This window comes from Pseudochaenichthys georgianus, unplaced genomic scaffold (assembly GCF_902827115.2).
Source record: "Pseudochaenichthys georgianus unplaced genomic scaffold, fPseGeo1.2 scaffold_558_arrow_ctg1, whole genome shotgun sequence".
Taxonomy (NCBI): Eukaryota; Metazoa; Chordata; class Actinopteri; order Perciformes; family Channichthyidae; genus Pseudochaenichthys; species Pseudochaenichthys georgianus.
Window position 1 is genome coordinate 95839 of NW_027263119.1, and position 17901 is coordinate 113739.

General features: G+C 43.1%; 1 protein-coding gene across 2 annotated transcripts in view; it reads left to right on the plus strand.

Annotated features, from left to right (window-relative positions):
* Positions 1–13723: 13723 nt before the first annotated feature.
* Positions 13724–17901, plus strand: part of stxbp4 (syntaxin binding protein 4) — a 17195-nt gene continuing 13017 nt past the window's right edge. Inside the window, exons 1-4 of one of the 2 annotated variants that reach the window (XM_034079197.2) lie at positions 13724–13838; positions 17037–17110; positions 17713–17808; positions 17884–17901. The exon at positions 17884–17901 is cut by the window's right edge and continues 52 nt beyond it. In XM_034079197.2, coding sequence (XP_033935088.1) covers positions 13789–13838; positions 17037–17110; positions 17713–17808; positions 17884–17901 — 238 coding nt within the window. In that variant the 5' untranslated portion in view covers positions 13724–13788. Of the gene's footprint in view, positions 13839–14816; positions 15354–17036; positions 17111–17712; positions 17809–17883 lie in introns of those variants that run through there. The other variant, XM_034079198.2, reaches the window with a different exon arrangement.

The window sequence follows — 17901 nt, forward strand, 5'->3', positions numbered from 1 at the left end:
CGAAGGATACTTCATTAAAAGCTTCTAAATAATTACAATCTGGGCTGTTATATAATAGAAAAAACAACAGATGCATAGAGGTTCTTTAACACACATCAAGCAGCATTAACTAACTACATGATATTATAACATAAAAAAATAAAAGTACTTACCAGATATCTGTGCCTGATGGGGGAAAAGCACAGAGAGGCTGTCTAGATGGTTCGGATCTTACTTATAGGCAACGCAATATGTAAATGACTCTAGAAAGCAGCCAATAGGGTTATTCCTGCTTGTTTAACAAATTAGCATTATATTGTACTTGGTTTTTATGGCAGAGCAAATACTTTTTTAGGTGTAGGCTATTCTCCTGTATATATATATATATATATATATGTATATCACACACATACATATATATACACACATATATATACACACATATATATATATATATATATATATATATTAAAAATATGCATACACATTACAAAAAACATTTAGCTAGTATATTACCCCTCTCCCTTCGGCCGCCATATGGTCATCTCCATAGGGGGTTTATGGTTTCTCCCCCCCCCTGTCCTGACTTGTCTCAGACTGTTCGCAAAAGGCTGACTTTTTTTAAATATATGTTTTTTAGATGCTTTACTTTGATTTATTTCATGTTATTTGCAAGTATTTGTAAGTTACATTCAATACTGTATACAGGATTAGGGGCACAGGAAGTGGTTAGGAGGCGGGACATATGTCCTATGCATACTAATTGATTGAAACAAAAACAAAGAGGGTGACTTTTTTTAAACTTCTTCCTTCACCTTGAGGGGTAGCGATGCACACTCTTCTTTAATATCGCATGCTGTTTGTGTTTCTTTGCTTTTCTTTGCAAATATCTTGTGCGCCTCTGGTTCCACGATGGTTTCTTGATGCACTACTTCTTCCGATACAGTGGTTGCGTGTAGATCTCGGGAAGACACCAGAGTTAACACAGCCCAATCTGTTGAGGTCAGTGTCGCTTTAACACTACGGGGTCCATACGTTTCTCCATTCTTCAGATTGTAGAAATACAGTTCATTAGCCATATAGTTGAATACATTTTTCAGAGTCCATTCTTCGTGAAGTTCTTCGGCTGTAGGCGTCTGAACCCGGCATACAAACTGCATTCGTTTCTTGATTGGAGCACCCAACGGATGGCTGTAAGTTGTCACCGGTGTCTCGCTGATTAAACTCATATCAAGACGTCTCTTGGCCATTTTCTCTCGACTTGAAAAATATTGAAGAGTGACCAAAAGACGCTGGCTTTTATTTAGCCAACCTCTAACGGGAGAGGGGTGAGGGGCGGGGAAAGTGTGTGTGTGTGTGTGTGTGTGTGTGTGTGTGTGTGTGTGTGTGTGTGTGTGTGTGTGTGTGTGTGTGTGTGTGTGTGTGTGTGTGTGTGTGTGTGTGTGTGTGTGTGTGTGTGTGTGTGTGTGTGTGTGTGTGTGTGTGTGTGTGTGTGTGTGTGTGTGTGTGTGTGTGTGTGTGTGTGTGTGTGTGTGTGTGTGTGTGTGTGTGTGTGTGTTGATAGAGATTTTGAGGGACAACTGGTCAGCTTTCCAAATCTCCGCGCGTCCCTAACAAGCTGGTTATCATACAGGAAGGAATCCAGAACATACAAGTATCCGTTAAAACAATAATCTATTTTAATGGTAATATAACAATGCAATACAATCAATACATTACCATACAAAGCCATATCATATCATATGCGTAATGTCAGGAGTATGCCTACTCCTGGCCCTTGTTCACGGGCTGCCACGACCTTCCCCCCCCCCCCCCCCCCCACATTCCAGAGACCTCAGATGTGTCTTAAAGGATATTTAAGATAACACAAATATTTCATCTGTCATATCTCCAACTTCTGGTTACACAGAATACAAAGTAATTAAACCCACACATATACTATTCAAGATATGTAGACTTCCCTGAAACATGACATGCTAGAGATCTTAAGCAGAATATTCTCTTCCCCCACCTAGCACCCTGTCCTGCCTACACCTCCCCCACAGGGCAATAACACCCTGTTTACTCTAAACAGCCCTTGTTTAGAGCCATTTTAGTCCTCACCTTTATGTAAGGATAAAACAGAGGAATCAATATAAAACACAAACACAAGTATTGTTTGAACAGTATTCACTTAACTGCTACTATTGATAATTACCAGAGAAACTCAAAGGACCTCTTTTAATATCTGGAGATTGCAACAAGACTTTCTGCCATTTCAAATGTAACACACTTCTTAAATATCAGATGCTGCAATGTGTGTGTGTGTGTGTGTGTGTGTGTGTGTGTGTGTGTGTGTGTGTGTGTGTGTGTGTGTGTGTGTGTGTGTGTGTGTGTGTGTGTGTGTGTGTGTGTGTGTGTGTGTGTGTGTGTGTGTGTGTGTGTGTGTGTGTGTGTGTGTGTTGTGTGTGTGTGTGTGTGTGTGTGTGTGTGTGTGTGTGTGTGTGTGTGTGTGTGTGTACGTGGTCTAGCATTACTATACTTGTGGGGACCTAAATCTGTTTACATAGTCATGTGTGGGGACTGGCTTCCCTTATGGTGACAAATTGGAGGTCCCCATAAGGGGAGTCATTAATGTTAGGGTGAAGACTTGGTTAGGGTTAGGCATGTGTTGGTTCTGGTTCAGGTTAGGATAAGTCTCCAGGAAATGCATGTAAGTCAATGTAATGTCCCCTGAAGTGATGTATACTTGGTGTGTGTGTGTGTGTGTGTGTGTGTGTGTGTGTGTGTGTGTGTGTGTGTGTGTGTGTGTGTGTGTGTGTGTGTGTGTGTGTGTGTGTGTGTGTGTGTGTGCGTGCGTGCGTGCGTGCGTGCGTGCGTGCGTGCGTGCGTGCGTGCGTGCGTGCGTGCGTGTGTGTGTGTGTGTGTGTGTGTGTGTGTGTGTGTGTGTGTGTGTGTGTGTGTGTGTGTGTCAGCAGGGATTAGTGGGTAAAGGTAAGCGTGTGTCTCTTCCCGGGCGGGCGGATTTCCATCCCTCCGCCCTCAGATGAACCTCTCCTTCTCTCTCTCTCTCTCTCTCTCTTCACACACACACACACACACACACACACGCACACACACGTGCAGCCCTGACACACGGTGTGTGCGTTTGTGTTTTCATTCGACGTGAGATGCCATTGCTCCCAGAGGACTCTGCGGGACTCATGTCTCTTCTCTCCCGGTAAGCTCCGCCTCTTTTCTCTCTTACCTGACGATCCTGCATGAAAGCCTTTTGTTTTCTCTCTTACCTGACGATCTGCATGAAAGCCTTTTGTTTTCTCTCTTACCTGACGATCTGCATGAAAGCCTTTTGTTTTTCTGCAGCTGCTTTAAGCCCGTGCATGTGCTCAGTCGTGCATGTTAACGTGACAACACGTGTTTACAGGAAACTGAGAGTGCTCTATGTTATTCTGCGTATCGCAACATAACATGCTTGTGAGATGGACGCTGCAACATTAACGATCACAGCTTCCATGCGTGTGCACATCTCCATCCTGCGTGTGCACATCTCTCCATCCTGCGCGCTGACAGCTGCTGCGAAGGGACATACCAACTTCTAAAGGGAGTTATTATTCCTATGCAGTAACATGCTTGCTGATGAGTGTGTGAGCTGGTTGAACGCTGCACAAAGGATGCAAGTCAATCATCTTTTATGGGTGTTGTTGTTGTTGCTGTTGTTGTTGTTGTTGTTGTTGTGGTGAACACAAGTCCTCATGCATGTGCACATCTCTACATCATGCATGCTAACAGCTGCTTTAAAGGGAGATACCAACAATATTTTTTAAAGGAAATTAATATGTTACCATTTCTTATTTAAACTTCTAGTAAAATGACAGACATATAGTTTAGTGTTTTCGGGTTTTAAAATGTGTGCTATGTTTAACTCCTAACTCCTAACTCCTAACTCCTGCGACACCATGATGGATTTGTAGTCCTTTGAAAACATCTGCTGCATTCCAGACAGGAAGTCTCTCATATTCCTGCCTTCCTCGAGCTTTGGGGCCGTGTTGTTCATCGTGTGCGCTGCCTGGATGAGTTGGATGTGTGTGTTTGTCTGCACGATGTTTGATATGAAACGAGGCGGAAAGGAGAAGCCGGGACGTTTTGTTTACAACTAGCTTCCACTGCTAAAGGTGGGATTCCTGCAGGTCGGAACATCGCCAACATGTGTGCGTGTGTGTGCGTGTGCGCCTGTGTGTGTACATGTGTGCGTGTGTGTACGTTAGTGCATGTGTGCGTTTGTGTGTGTGCGTCTGTGCTTCTGTGTGCGTCTGTGCGTGTGTGCGCGTCCGTGCGTGTGTGTGTACGCACGGACGCACACACGCGAACGTGCGTCTGTGCGTGTGCGTGTGTGCACGTCCGTGTGTGTGCGCGTCTGTGCGTGTGCGTGTGTTAATGTCTCGTGGCAGGCGATGATCAGGTGATCGGTGAATTGCTCGTTGTCGACTGTTTGTGATTTTATTTATGCACGATGACGCTGATGAGTTAATCATGACTCTGTGACTCCTCCCCCTTCAGTCAGGGAGAACTTCCACCCCTCTGTGCAAAGTAAATACCATGACACTCTGTGCTGCATAACAGGTGCAGTATTATTAATAATGTTCTAAAGTAACGTGCCGTAGCGGATCTGCCACCACGCCGTTCTGCACCGCAGCTCGTCGCCCTGCAGCTCTTCACGTGCACACGTCTGCTTCCTGTAGGTGTTGCATTGCTCTCTTCACTGTATTGTTACGCTGCTGTGTTTATTGTCTCCATGTGACTCTGGCTCAACTCTTTCCTCCGGGATACATAAAGTCCGGTCTAATCTGATCTGATCTAATCTGATCTAATCTCCTCTCTTATAGTGTCTCAGGCGTGAAGATTAGGTCAGGTGTTTTGACTCCAGGTCATCCCATGATCTGCTTACCGCTCTCAGGCCTCAGCTCCCGTTGGCTCACCTTTAGTTTCAGTGACCCAGAATCCAAAATCTGGATCACTCGAAAAGAGACGTTTCTGCATGTTGGGGTTTTCACTGACAACACATCCTCACTCCCAGGTCGGCCTATGTTGACGTTATGTCAAGTCCCCTGTGTCTCCACCAGAGAGCTGGTCTCAGTGGAACAGGCTCTCTCAGGAGGACGTCTCCACCAGAGAGCTGGTCTGAGTGGAACAGGCTCTCTCTCAGGGGGACGTCTCCACAGAGAGCTGGTCTGAGTGGAACAGGCTCTCTCTCAGGGGGACGTCTCCACAGAGAGCTGGTCTCAGTGGAACAGGCTCTCTCTCAGGGGGACGTCTCCACCAGAGAGCTGGTCTCAGTGGAACAGGCTCTCTCTCAGGGGGACGTCTCCACCAGAGAGCTGGTCTCAGTGGAACAGGCTCTCCACAGGAGGACGTCTCCACCAGAGACCTGGTCTGAGTGGAACAGGCTCTCCACAGGAGGACGTCTCCACCAGAGACCTGGTCTGAGTGGAACAGGCTCTCTCAGGGACGTCTCCACAGAGAGCTGGTCTCAGTGGAACAGGCTCTCTCTCAGGGGGACGTCTCCACCAGAGACCTGGTCTGAGTGGAACAGGCTCTCCACAGGAGGACGTCTCCACCAGAGACCTGGTCTGAGTGGAACAGGCTCTCTCTCAGGGGGACGTCTCCACCAGAGAGCTGGTCTGAGTGGAACAGGCTCTCACAGGAGGACGTCTCCACAGAGAGCTGGTCTCAGTGGAACAGGCTCTCTCTCAGGGGGACGTCTCCACCAGAGACCTGGTCTGAGTGGAACAGGCTCTCCACAGGAGGACGTCTCCACCAGAGAGCTGGTCTGAGTGGAACAGGCTCTCTCAGGGGGACGTCTCCACCAGAGACCTGGTCTGAGTGGAACAGGCTCTCCACAGGAGGACGTCTCCACCAGAGAGCTGGTCTGAGTGGAACAGGCTCTCCACAGGAGGACGTCTCCACCAGAGAGCTGGTCTGAGTGGAACAGGCTCTCCACAGGAGGGCGTTGAGCTGATTTACGTTACAAGAAGCACAAGAAGCCCCAGAAAAGATTACATTCAGAGCTAATAATGGAGAAACCGAAGAAGAAGTAAAGCAGATTATAATTGCTTGCGGGTGAAAAGGATAGAGAATTTGCATGTGATGTTAATGCATTTATCTGATATAAAAAATTGCATTCGTATACTTCCAAGAGACCCCTAAACATCTAACTTGGTCTGTGTGAATTGAACGACAAACCGATCACCTGTCAATGAAATCGCGGAGAGAAGCAGCAGTGCAAATCTTAAAGTCTATTATCCTTGTATGCACTACGACATTAACTTGGCTAAAATGTAATATGTTTTCTATGAAATTGTGTTGAATGTTGTGTTTTTTCAATTAAATCAACCATTACAAAGATGAAAATGTGTTTTATTTTTTTTGCTTTCATATATAGTAATAGTATTGTAAACGAAACATTTATAGTGTATCATGTGCTTTCATTGTATGCTCTGTTTTTTTGACATTGCTTTTGGTATTTGCTCAACACATTCGCAGCAGTCGGTTAGCGGGAGATGATCTATAAGATTATTATGATCCGGTAATGGCTCTACAACACCATCCTCTAGTTTAAATTTCTTCACTTTGTTTCTTTTTCTTTTCACCTTCCTTCTTTTTGTCTTTTTAGTTTTCCGTCTTATGGTCCCTTTTCTTTTCATTCGCATTCTGCGTTTGCTTTTAATTTTTCTTCTCCTTTTCATGTTGCTTTCTTTTCTTCATTTTTCTTTACTTTTTCTATTCATTCTTTCTGCTAATGTCGTTTGCGATCTTGGCGAGTGGTATGAGATATACTGTTTCTATAAAGGTTATCTATAATACCATCTTTTAAAGAAAGATATTCTTCATATGTCATGTTATCATGGTCCTCTTTTGTCCTAAAGACCTTACATGGATATGATATAGAGGAGAGCTCTTCTTCGGGGAACATCCTCTCCCCTACTTTGTAGCATCCAGTCATTAAGCCCATATCCATTATCCTGGTGATAATAAGGGAGGCTACATAGACTTGGTTTTTCTCAGATCCATGGCTAGTTTTTAACGGTCGTCCTTAGTTTTATATGATTTGCTGAGTGGGTGGGACATATTGCGTTGAGTGGGAGGCTTCATCTGTAGAAAGTACTCTGTTTGAGGAGGATTTCGTTAGGATTCTGACTCTTAATGGCAGTTTGGTCATTTGTGAGGGTATTTCAGTGAAACAAGGCTGTTTTGAAACATTTGACAGATTTATGCTTAAACTTCTCATGAGAAGTTACGAAAGATACACTTTTCTTTTTAAAAAAGCTGAAAAGTAGATAATGAAGTGTGCTTTGTGTGTACAGACACACAGAAAACACTTGAAAAACACAACAAGAAGGACTGTAATACACATGTATCAGACACGCTCCCCTTGCTATAATGATGACAACAGTTTTTAGATGTAAAAAAACCTTTTTTTATTTTTTTCACACAAAAATCAATAGTTATACTGATTGTAGCATCCCCAGGACAGTCTCCAGCTCAGAACTCCCCATATTACTGGATATATCCTGATGGAGTTTTTTCACTTCAGTCAAAATATTCACGTGTATGCTGTTTTCGACGCACAGATGCATTACATCTACAAACAGAGCATACAATGAGAGCACATGATACACTTTTGATGTTTGTTTCATTTCTGAGATAATGTTACAGAATGTTTCGGAAAATGAAGATTCCAGGACCACTTTAAATGTTTCGTTTACAATCGTTTCCCAATGACCCGGAATAGTACTGCCAGAACGAACTATATCCAAAATGTCTTCCAGTTTACAAACTTCGGCCATTCTTTTTACACAGGGGTCACTACTCGTTCTGTTTTCAATCGTCCCCATCACCACACTTATTAAAAGGGTAATGACTACATTATGATCAATATATACAGAGCGTTTTGCATAGTAGTTTCCCATTTTTATTTTACTTAAAGAAAAAAGTCAATGTATCGAACAAGTCCCTGGCTTCTCCATCCAACTGCTGGTTGTTAGTCTTCTTCTCTCCATCCAACTCGGCATGGATCTTTTCAAGTCTCTCCTTGAGGCATCTGCATTTTGAGATTGTGAAGAAAAGCCTCCGAAGCGCCTTGGATCCTCCAATCATCCGTGAAAATGTCTTTATCATTAAGAGTCTGGTCGATCTCAGTAATGAAGTTGGTGAGCCAGAGTCTTTTCATTAACGCGTTGTAATTGTTTCTGAAGTAAAAAATCGGACATGTCATTCAGAAAATCGTGTTGCCTCTGGCCGGGCTGACTGACTCGGCACCCGTTGCATATTTCTTCTCTGTACCGATGTATCACCCTCTCCACAATATCAACCAACACCGCTTTCACTGTGTCCATAGACAGAGACGTTTTGGCCCAAGGAGCAAAATCAGCAGCAGTAGTATTACAAGATTCGGGTTTCCCCCTTGGTGGTGATGATGGTGGACTCTGTTCCTGGCTGCAACTCGCGGGGGGAGTCTTGGCTATTCTCTGCTCCATGGCTAGTTTACAACGGTCATCTTAGCGAGGTCCTTCGTTTTAGATGATTTGCTGAGTGGAGGGTGGGGCTCATTGCGTTGAATGGTGGTAGTCAATTATAGAATTGAGAGTTTTTAGAAAAAAAGTTCTTTAAGCGTTGTAGCTTTTTCATCTCATCTCCAGCAATAGGTCATCATTTAAGAACAAGTAATAGTTTTGTCAAGATTCTACAGAAAAAAGTCAAAAAAGTAGAGTATGTCAGAAATATGGAAAAGTCATAGTATGTTGAAAATAAAAAAGAAAACTCAATTCAATACAATTAATGAATATTTTACCCTGTTCTAAAGTTTTGCACCCATAAGAAAAACCCCTTCCTTACCAACTACTTCATATTATACCCTTTGTTAAGTGTTGCGTACATCAGGGTGTATCTCAAAGTATCTTGGTAACATAAAATAACTAAAATATGTAAGTTTATCAGAAAAGAAAAACCTTGTTTATCTGAACAAGTGTTGCATACACAAAGTGTGTCTAAAAGTATCTTAGTAACACAGAAAAAGAGAAGAAAGCGTTAATGTTAACAAAAACTGTATTGTTCCACTGAAATAATTAATAAATAATTTCAAAAAGTGCTCTTAAAAAGAACAAATGTATTCAGATAAAAGTATTTTGTTAGACTATTAAGTCCACGATGATTACATTTAACCCCTAACCCATTTGTATTATATGTTTGTTTTCCTAATAAAGCCAGAGCCACCTGAAATAATTTTGCCATGGCTGTAATGAAGGACTGAGCGTTGATTCTGTTTGCTTTTATACATCTTTGATTTCGTCTGCATCAACCCAGTTGTTGAATTTTTCGGGCCAATTATGCCAAGATACAAACATTTGTTTTTTCCCTCTCACCACACGCCTTTTTAGAATTTTCTCGACTTGAAAAGCCTTGTCATTGGCTATCTTCACTTTTTGTAACTCTTTCTCATAAAAAGTCCCCTGGATCTCTTCTCCATCATAATCTTTGAGCTTGTAAACAGGTGGCTGCCGAGGAAAGCCTTCAGACACCGTAAATAATTCGTCCGTATAACTTTTTTTCGAATACTACTTTTGACAGCAGCTTTTTTACGAAGGCTGGAGGGGTTATATAGATTCCGAAACACTTGAGCCTCATTTTCCTTGGTTACCTGCAGTGGGTTCATTTTAATACTTCGGTGATAACTATTATTGTAACTTCCAAGTAGTTCGGGTAAGACCTCTATATATCTATGAGTGTTTTTAGCTGTAAAATACCTCCACATTTTAGTTTTCAGCATACGGTTAAATGTCTCTACCACACATGCCTTCATGTCACTGGCTGTTGCATAATGTGCAATACCTCTTTTCTTCAACAAGTTTTGAAAAACTTTATTAAGGAACTCTTTCCCTGCGTCTGTTTGTATCTTTTTAGGAATCTCGTTGTGTGTTAAAATTGTATCAAAGGCCTTGGTAACCTCAATACCCGACGTCCCGAATGGCTGGAATGAAACGAACGGTCCACAGTCTCTTTACCACTTCATCATAGTTTCGATCCAGATAGTATTCACCGGTAGGTAATACACACTCGTGCTGCATCTGACTGGGGTGATCGACTTGACATCCGTTACATGTTTCCTTTCTGTAAAGGTATACGACTCTATCCAACAGATGAACTACAACTGCTTTTACCGTATTCAGGAATGCCGATGTCCTAGCACGTTCTGTAGCATCACCCTCGGGAGCACAAGGAAAGCATGGTGAATCAATGCCTACTGCTGTTGATTCCTCTGGAGAGTCGTGAGTAGATGGAGGTTGATACATATTCAACCATCCTGTAATATCAATGCCAGCCATAGCGCTGTCCAGATCTGGTGTCCAAATTGTTGGTGAGGATGGCGGTCCTGTAGGCGTTTGATCCAAGCTGCAGATCGTGGGGAGAGACTTGGTTTTTCTCAGATCCATGGTTGCTGCTCTCTAAAATATCCTTGAAGGGTTCTCATTTTTAAATGATCTTGTGAGGAAAGGTGGGGCTTGTTGTGTTGAGTGGTAGGCGGAGCCCATTGGAGAAAAGTCAGAGTCTTTTGCAGTCAAACTATGTAGCTTTTAAAACTCAGTGATGCATAATACAGAAAACTCCTTCATTTTACTTGAGGGCTTCAAAATGTATTTTGTACTTCGAAGGATACTTCATTAAAAGCTTCTAAATAATTACAATCTGGGCTGTTATATAATAGAAAAAACAACAGATGCATAGAGGTTCTTTAACACACATCAAGCAGCATTAACTAACTACATGATATTATAACATAAAAAAATAAAAGTACTTACCAGATATCTGTGCCTGATGGGGGAAAAGCAAAGAGAGGCTGTCTAGATGGTTCGGATCTTACTTATAGGCAACGCAATATGTAAATGACTCTAGAAAGCAGCCAATAGGGTTATTCCTGCTTGTTTAACAAATTAGCATTATATTGTACTTGGTTTTTATGGCAGAGCAAATACTTTTTTAGGTGTAGGCTATTCTCCTGTATATATATATATATATATGTATATCACACACATAAATATATATACACACATATATATACACACATATATATATATATGTATATATATATATTAAAAATATGCATACACATTACAAAAAACATTTAGCTAGTATATTACCCCTCTCCCTTCGGCCGCCATATGGTCATCTCCATAGGGGGTTTATGGGTTCTCCCCCCCCCTGTCCTGACTTGTCTCAGACTGTTCGCAAAAGGCTGACTTTTTTTAAATATATGTTTTTTAGATGCTTTACTTTGATTTATTTCATGTTATTTGCAAGTATTTGTAAGTTACATTCAATACTGTATACAGGATTAGGGGCACAGGAAGTGGTTAGGAGGCGGGACATATGTCCTATGCATACTAATTGATTGAAACAAAAACAAAGAGGGTGACTTTTTTTAAACTTCTTCCTTCACCTTGAGGGGTAGCGATGCAAACTCTTCTTTAATCTCGCATGCTGTTTGTGTTTCTTTGCTTTTCTTTGCAAATATCTTGTGTGCCTCTGGTTCCACGATGGTTTCTTGATTAACTACTTCTTCCGATACAGTGGTTGCGTGTAGATCTCGGGAAGACACCAGAGTTAACACAGCCCAATCTGTTGAGGTCAGTGTCGCTTTAACACTACGGGGTCCATACGTTTCTCCATTCTTCAGATTGTAGAAATGCAGTTCATTAGCCATATAGTTGAATATATAACCCCAAACATCGCCATTTTTCAGAGTCCATTCTTCGTGAAGTTCTTCGGCTGTAGGCGTCTGAACCCGGCATACAAACTGCATTCGTTTCTTGATTGGAGCACCCAACGGATGGCTGTAAGTTGTCACCGGTGTCTCGCTGATTAAACTCATATCAAGACGTCTCTTGGCCATTTTCTCTCGACTTGAAAAATATTGAAGAGTGACCAAAAGACGCTGGCTTTTATTTAGCCAACTTCTAACGGGAGAGGGGTGAGGGGCAGGGAAAGTGTGTGTGTGTGTGTGTGTGTGTGTGTGTGTGTGTGTGTGTGTGTGTGTGTGTGTGTGTTGTGTGTGTGTGTGTGTGTGTGTGTGTGTGTGTGTGTGTGTGTGTGTGTGTGTGTGTGTGTGTGTGTGTGTGTGGTGTGTGTGTGTGTGTGTGTGTGTGTGTGTGTGTGTGTGTGTGTGTGTGTGTGTGTGTGTGTGTGTGTGTGTGTTGATAGAAATGTGTTGGGACAACTGGTCCGCTTTCCAAATCTCTGCGCGTCCCTAACAAGCTGGTTATCATACAGGAAGGAATCCAGAACATACAAGTAGCCGTTAAAACAATAATCTATTTTAATGGTAATATAACAATGCAATACAATCAATACATTACCATACAAAGTCATATCATATGCGTAATGTCAGGAGTAGGCCTACTCCTGGCCCTTGTTCACGGGCTGCCACGACCTTCCCCCCCCCCCCCCCCCCCACATTCCAGAGACCTCAGATGTGTCTTAAAGGATATTTAAGATAACACAAATATTTCATCTGTCATATCTCCAACTTCTGGTTACACAGAATACAAAGTAATTAAACCCACACATATACTATTCAAGATATGTAGACTTCCCTGAAACATGACATGCTAGAGATCTTAAGCAGAATATTCTCTTCCCCCACCTAGCACCCTGTCCTGCCTACACCTCCCCCACAGGGCAATAACACCCTGTTTACTCTAAACAGCCCTTGTTTAGAGCCATTTTAGTCCTCACCTTTATGTAAGGATAAAACAGAGGAATCAATATAAAACACAAACACAAGTATTGTTTGAACAGTATTCACTTAACTGCTACTATTGATAATTACCAGAGAAACTCAAAGGACCTCTTTTAATATCTGGAGATTGCAACAAGACTTTCTGCCATTTCAAATGTAACACACTTCTTAAATATCAGATGCTGCAATGTGTGTGTGTGTGTGTGTGTGTGTGTGTGTGTGTGTGTGTGTGTGTGTGTGTGTGTGTGTGTGTGTGTGTGTGTGTGTGTGTGTGTGTGTGTGTGTGTGTGTGTGTGTGTGTGTGTGTGTGTGTGTGTGTGTGTGTGTGTGTGTGTGTGTGTGTGTGTGTGTGTGTGTGTGTGTGTGTGTGTGTGTGTGTGTGTGTGTGTGTACGTGGTCTAGCATTACTATACTTGTGGGGACCTAAATCTGTTTACATAGTCATGTGTGGGGACTGGCTTCCCTTATGGTGACAAATTGGAGGTCCCCATAAGGGGAGTCATTAATGTTAGGGTGAAGACTTGGTTAGGGTTAGGCATGTGTTGGTTCTGGTTCAGGTTAGGATAAGTCTCCAGGAAATGCATGTAAGTCAATGTAATGTCCCCTGAAGTGATGTATACTTGGTGTGTGTGTGTGTGTGTGTGTGTGTGTGTGTGTGTGTGTGTGTGTGTGTGTGTGTGTGTGTGTGGTGTGTGTGTGTGTGTGTGTGTGTGTGTGTGTGTGCGTGCGTGCGTGCGTGCGTGCGTGCGTGCGTGCGTGCGTGCGTGCGTGCGTGCGTGCGTGTGTGTGTGTGTGTGTGTGTGTGTGTGTGTGTGTGTGTGTGTGTGTGTGTGTGTGTGTGTGTCAGCAGGGATTAGTGGGTAAAGGTAAGCGTGTGTCTCTTCCCGGGCGGGCGGATTTCCATCCCTCCGCCCTCAGATGAACCTCTCCTTCTCTCTCTCTCTCTCTCTCTCTTCACACACACACACACACACACACACGCACACACACGTGCAGCCCTGACACACGGTGTGTGCGTTTGTGTTTTCATTCGACGTGAGATGCCATTGCTCCCAGAGGACTCTGCGGGACTCATGTCTCTTCTCTCCCGGTAAGCTCCGCCTCTTTTCTCTCTTACCTGACGATCTGCATGAAAGCCTTTTGTTTTCTCTCTTACCTGACGATCTGCATGAAAGCCTTTTGTTTTCTCTCTTACCTGACGATCTGCATGAAAGCCTTTTGTTTTTCTGCAGCTGCTTTAAGCCCGTGCATGTGCTCAGTCGTGCATGTTAACGTGACAACACGTGTTTACAGGAAACTGAGAGTGCTCTATGTTATTCTGCGTATCGCAACATAACATGCTTGTGAGATGGACGCTGCAACATTAACGATCACAGCTTCCATGCGTGTGCACATCTCCATCCTGCGTGTGCACATCTCTCCATCCTGCGCGCTGACAGCTGCTGCGAAGGGACATACCAACTTCTAAAGGGAGTTATTATTCCTATGCAGTAACATGCTTGCTGATGAGTGTGTGAGCTGGTTGAACGCTGCACAAAGGATGCAAGTCAATCATCTTTTATGGGTGTTGTTGTTGTTGCTGTTGTTGTTGTTGTTGTTGTTGTGGTGAACACAAGTCCTCATGCATGTGCACATCTCTACATCATGCATGCTAACAGCTGCTTTAAAGGGAGATACCAACAATATTTTTTAAAGGAAATTAATATGTTACCATTTCTTATTTAAACTTCTAGTAAAATGACAGACATATAGTTTAGTGTTTCGGGTTTTAAAATGTGTGCTATGTTTAACTCCTAACTCCTAACTCCTAACTCCTGCGACACCATGATGGATTTGTAGTCCTTTGAAAACATCTGCTGCATTCCAGACAGGAAGTCTCTCATATTCCTGCCTTCCTCGTAGCTTTTGGGGCCGTGTTGTTCATCGTGTGCGCTGCCTGGATGAGTTGGATGTGTGTGTTTGTCTGCACGATGTTTGATATGAAACGAGGCGGAAAGGAGAAGCCGGGACGTTTTGTTTACAACTAGCTTCCACTGCTAAAGGTGGGATTCCTGCAGGTCGGAACATCGCCAACATGTGTGCGTGTGTGTGCGTGTGCGCCTGTGTGTGTACATGTGTGCGTGTGTGTACGTTAGTGCATGTGTGCGTTTGTGTGTGTGCGTCTGTGCTTCTGTGTGCGTCTGTGCGTGTGTGCGCGTCCGTGCGTGTGTGTGTACGCACGGACGCACACACGCGAACGTGCGTCTGTGCGTGTGCGTGTGTGCACGTCCGTGTGTGTGCGCGTCTGTGCGTGTGCGTGTGTTAATGTCTCGTGGCAGGCGATGATCAGGTGATCGGTGAATTGCTCGTTGTCGACTGTTTGTGATTTTATTTATGCACGATGACGCTGATGAGTTAATCATGACTCTGTGACTCCTCCCCCTTCAGTCAGGGAGAACTTCCACCCCTCTGTGCAAAGTAAATACCATGACACTCTGTGCTGCATAACAGGTGCAGTATTATTAATAATGTTCTAAAGTAACGTGCCGTAGCGGATCTGCCACCACGCCGTTCTGCACCGCAGCTCGTCGCCCTGCAGCTCTTCACGTGCACACGTCTGCTTCCTGTAGGTGTTGCATTGCTCTCTTCACTGTATTGTTACGCTGCTGTGTTTATTGTCTCCATGTGACTCTGGCTCAACTCTTTCCTCCGGGATACATAAAGTCCGGTCTAATCTGATCTGATCTAATCTGATCTAATCTCCTCTCTTATAGTGTCTCAGGCGTGAAGATTAGGTCAGGTGTTTTGACTCCAGGTCATCCCATGATCTGCTTACCGCTCTCAGGCCTCAGCTCCCGTTGGCTCACCTTTAGTTTCAGTGACCCAGAATCCAAAATCTGGATCACTATCCCTCGTGCCTCCTTTAAAGAGTCCCTATTCCCTCTCCTGTAGTGTTCATACAGGTGTTAGTGCATGTCAATGGTCTGCAGAGGATCACATGTGAGTTTTTATCTTAAGTTGAAACTGATAAGAAAGCTACTACCTACATGGACGCTAAAGTCGTTTTTTGACCTTAAAATATTTTTGTTTCAGGAAAAAAGTCAATGGTTTTCTGATTGTGTTTTTGGTTGTTCGCCTGAAATCTGTGGTTGACTCAATGACCCACAATCTGGATCATCAACCTTCCCTTTAAAGAGTCCCTATTCCCTCTCCTGTAGTGGTTCATACAGGTGTTAGTGCATGTCAATGGTCTGCAGAGGATAAAATGTGAGTTTCTATATTAAGTTGAAACTGATAAGAAAGCTACTAGTACCTACGTTGGTGTGAAAGTCGTTTTTTGACCTTGGTGACAATACTTTATGTTTTAGGAAAAAAGTCAATGGTTTTCTGAACATATTCTTGGTTGTTCGCCTGAAATCTATTTTTTACTCAATGACCCAAAATCTTGATCCTCAACCTTCCCTTTAAAGAGTTCCTATTCCCTCTCCTGTAGTGTGTTATATAGTACATGTAAATGGTCTGCAAAGGCTAAAATCCTAAAGGGTTACCTCCAGCGGGAGTTCCTATCTTAAGTTGAAACTGATAAGAAAGCTGCTAGTACTTACGTTGGTGTGAAAGTCGTTTTTTGACCTAGGTAACAATATGTTATGTTCCAGGGAAAATGTCAATGGTTTTCTGAATGGGTTTTTGGTTGTTAGTCTGAAATCTGTTGTTTACTCAATGACCCAAATATCTGGATCATCAACCTTCCCTTTAAAGAGTCCCTATTCCCTCTCCTGTAGTGAGTTGTACAGGTGTTAGTGCATGTCAATGGTCTGCAGAGGACACAAATTGTGTTTTGGGTTGTTAGCCTGAAATCTGTGGTTAACACAAGCTCAAGAGATGAGTATAATACCTCGCTGGTGAATTAAAAGTAAGCCTCTCATGCAATAACTAATCCCTGTTAGAGCCGTTCATCTCCACCTGTATCAGACGATAAACAAATTAAATAATAACAAACCATTATCCTAAAAACAGCTTTCAGGGAATTTCCCCTCCATGTATTTTTCTTAGAGCTTCTATAGAAACGTATTTGTGTTTATAAGTGTGTTGGGGGGGGGGGGGGGGTTAAAGACCCCTTTAGCAGCCTGTGGTTCCGGCCCTGGAGGTTCAGTCCGACACAGTGACGTGTGTCTGAGCAGAGACTCTGACAGCAGCCGGCGAGGTCCCCGAGCCTCTGAGGACAAGCAGACCAACCTGAGAGTGTGTTGCGTGGCGGAGGATGAGGAGGAGGAGGAAGGTTTCTGAATGTGTCCCTGCTTGTTTTCAGGAGCGCGATGGGCCCGCACGGCACGAGCAGATCTGTTCAGAAATTGGAGTTCTGCAACTGCAAGAAGGGACTCGGTGAGCATGCTAGCCCGAAATAATACTGACGATAATAACTTACATTTATATAGAGCCTTTCATAAACCCAAGGACACCACACCTGACCTCTGTGACCTCTGTGACCTCTGCATGCTGTGGACCAATAACACTTCACGTTTGTGCAGAAATGTCTTTATAGAAGTGTGCAGACGGTATGTTTAGATGTTAGCATCGTTTCAGGTCTGTTTTATCTCCAATGCAACTTATATTAAAGAATACCACACAAACAATATGAATGACTTTCAAGTAAAGCAAAGAAAACCATATCTTAAAAGTTAGAATAGTTTTATAAGCAAAACAAATGTGAATATAATGATGGAAAATGTTTGCAAATGTATAGAAATGTAGAACAAAGTCATAGAATGTAGAAAAAAATACAAGATTTATGAAAATATAATAAAATGAAGAAAGAAATATGAATATGTATGAATATAATGCAAATTGTATACAAAGAAGATAATGTACTAAAATCAAATGTAGGAAAAAATGTAAAGTCATTTAATTAAGTTTAAGAACATTTAAAGAATACATAGGAAGATGCAGAGTATGAGAGACTCTGAATCACCTCTGCCTCTGCTCAGGGGTGAAGGTGATCGGGGGGTACCGAGATCTGACCGGAGAGGAGTTCGGTATCTACGTGAAGAGAGTGATCGCCGGGGGGCTCGCCGCCCAGGACGGTACGGGGGTTAGGGTTATTTATATTTTAGTTAATATAATTATTATTAAACCGCACACCTGTCCGTCTCTTCCAGGTCGGTTAAAGTCAGGTG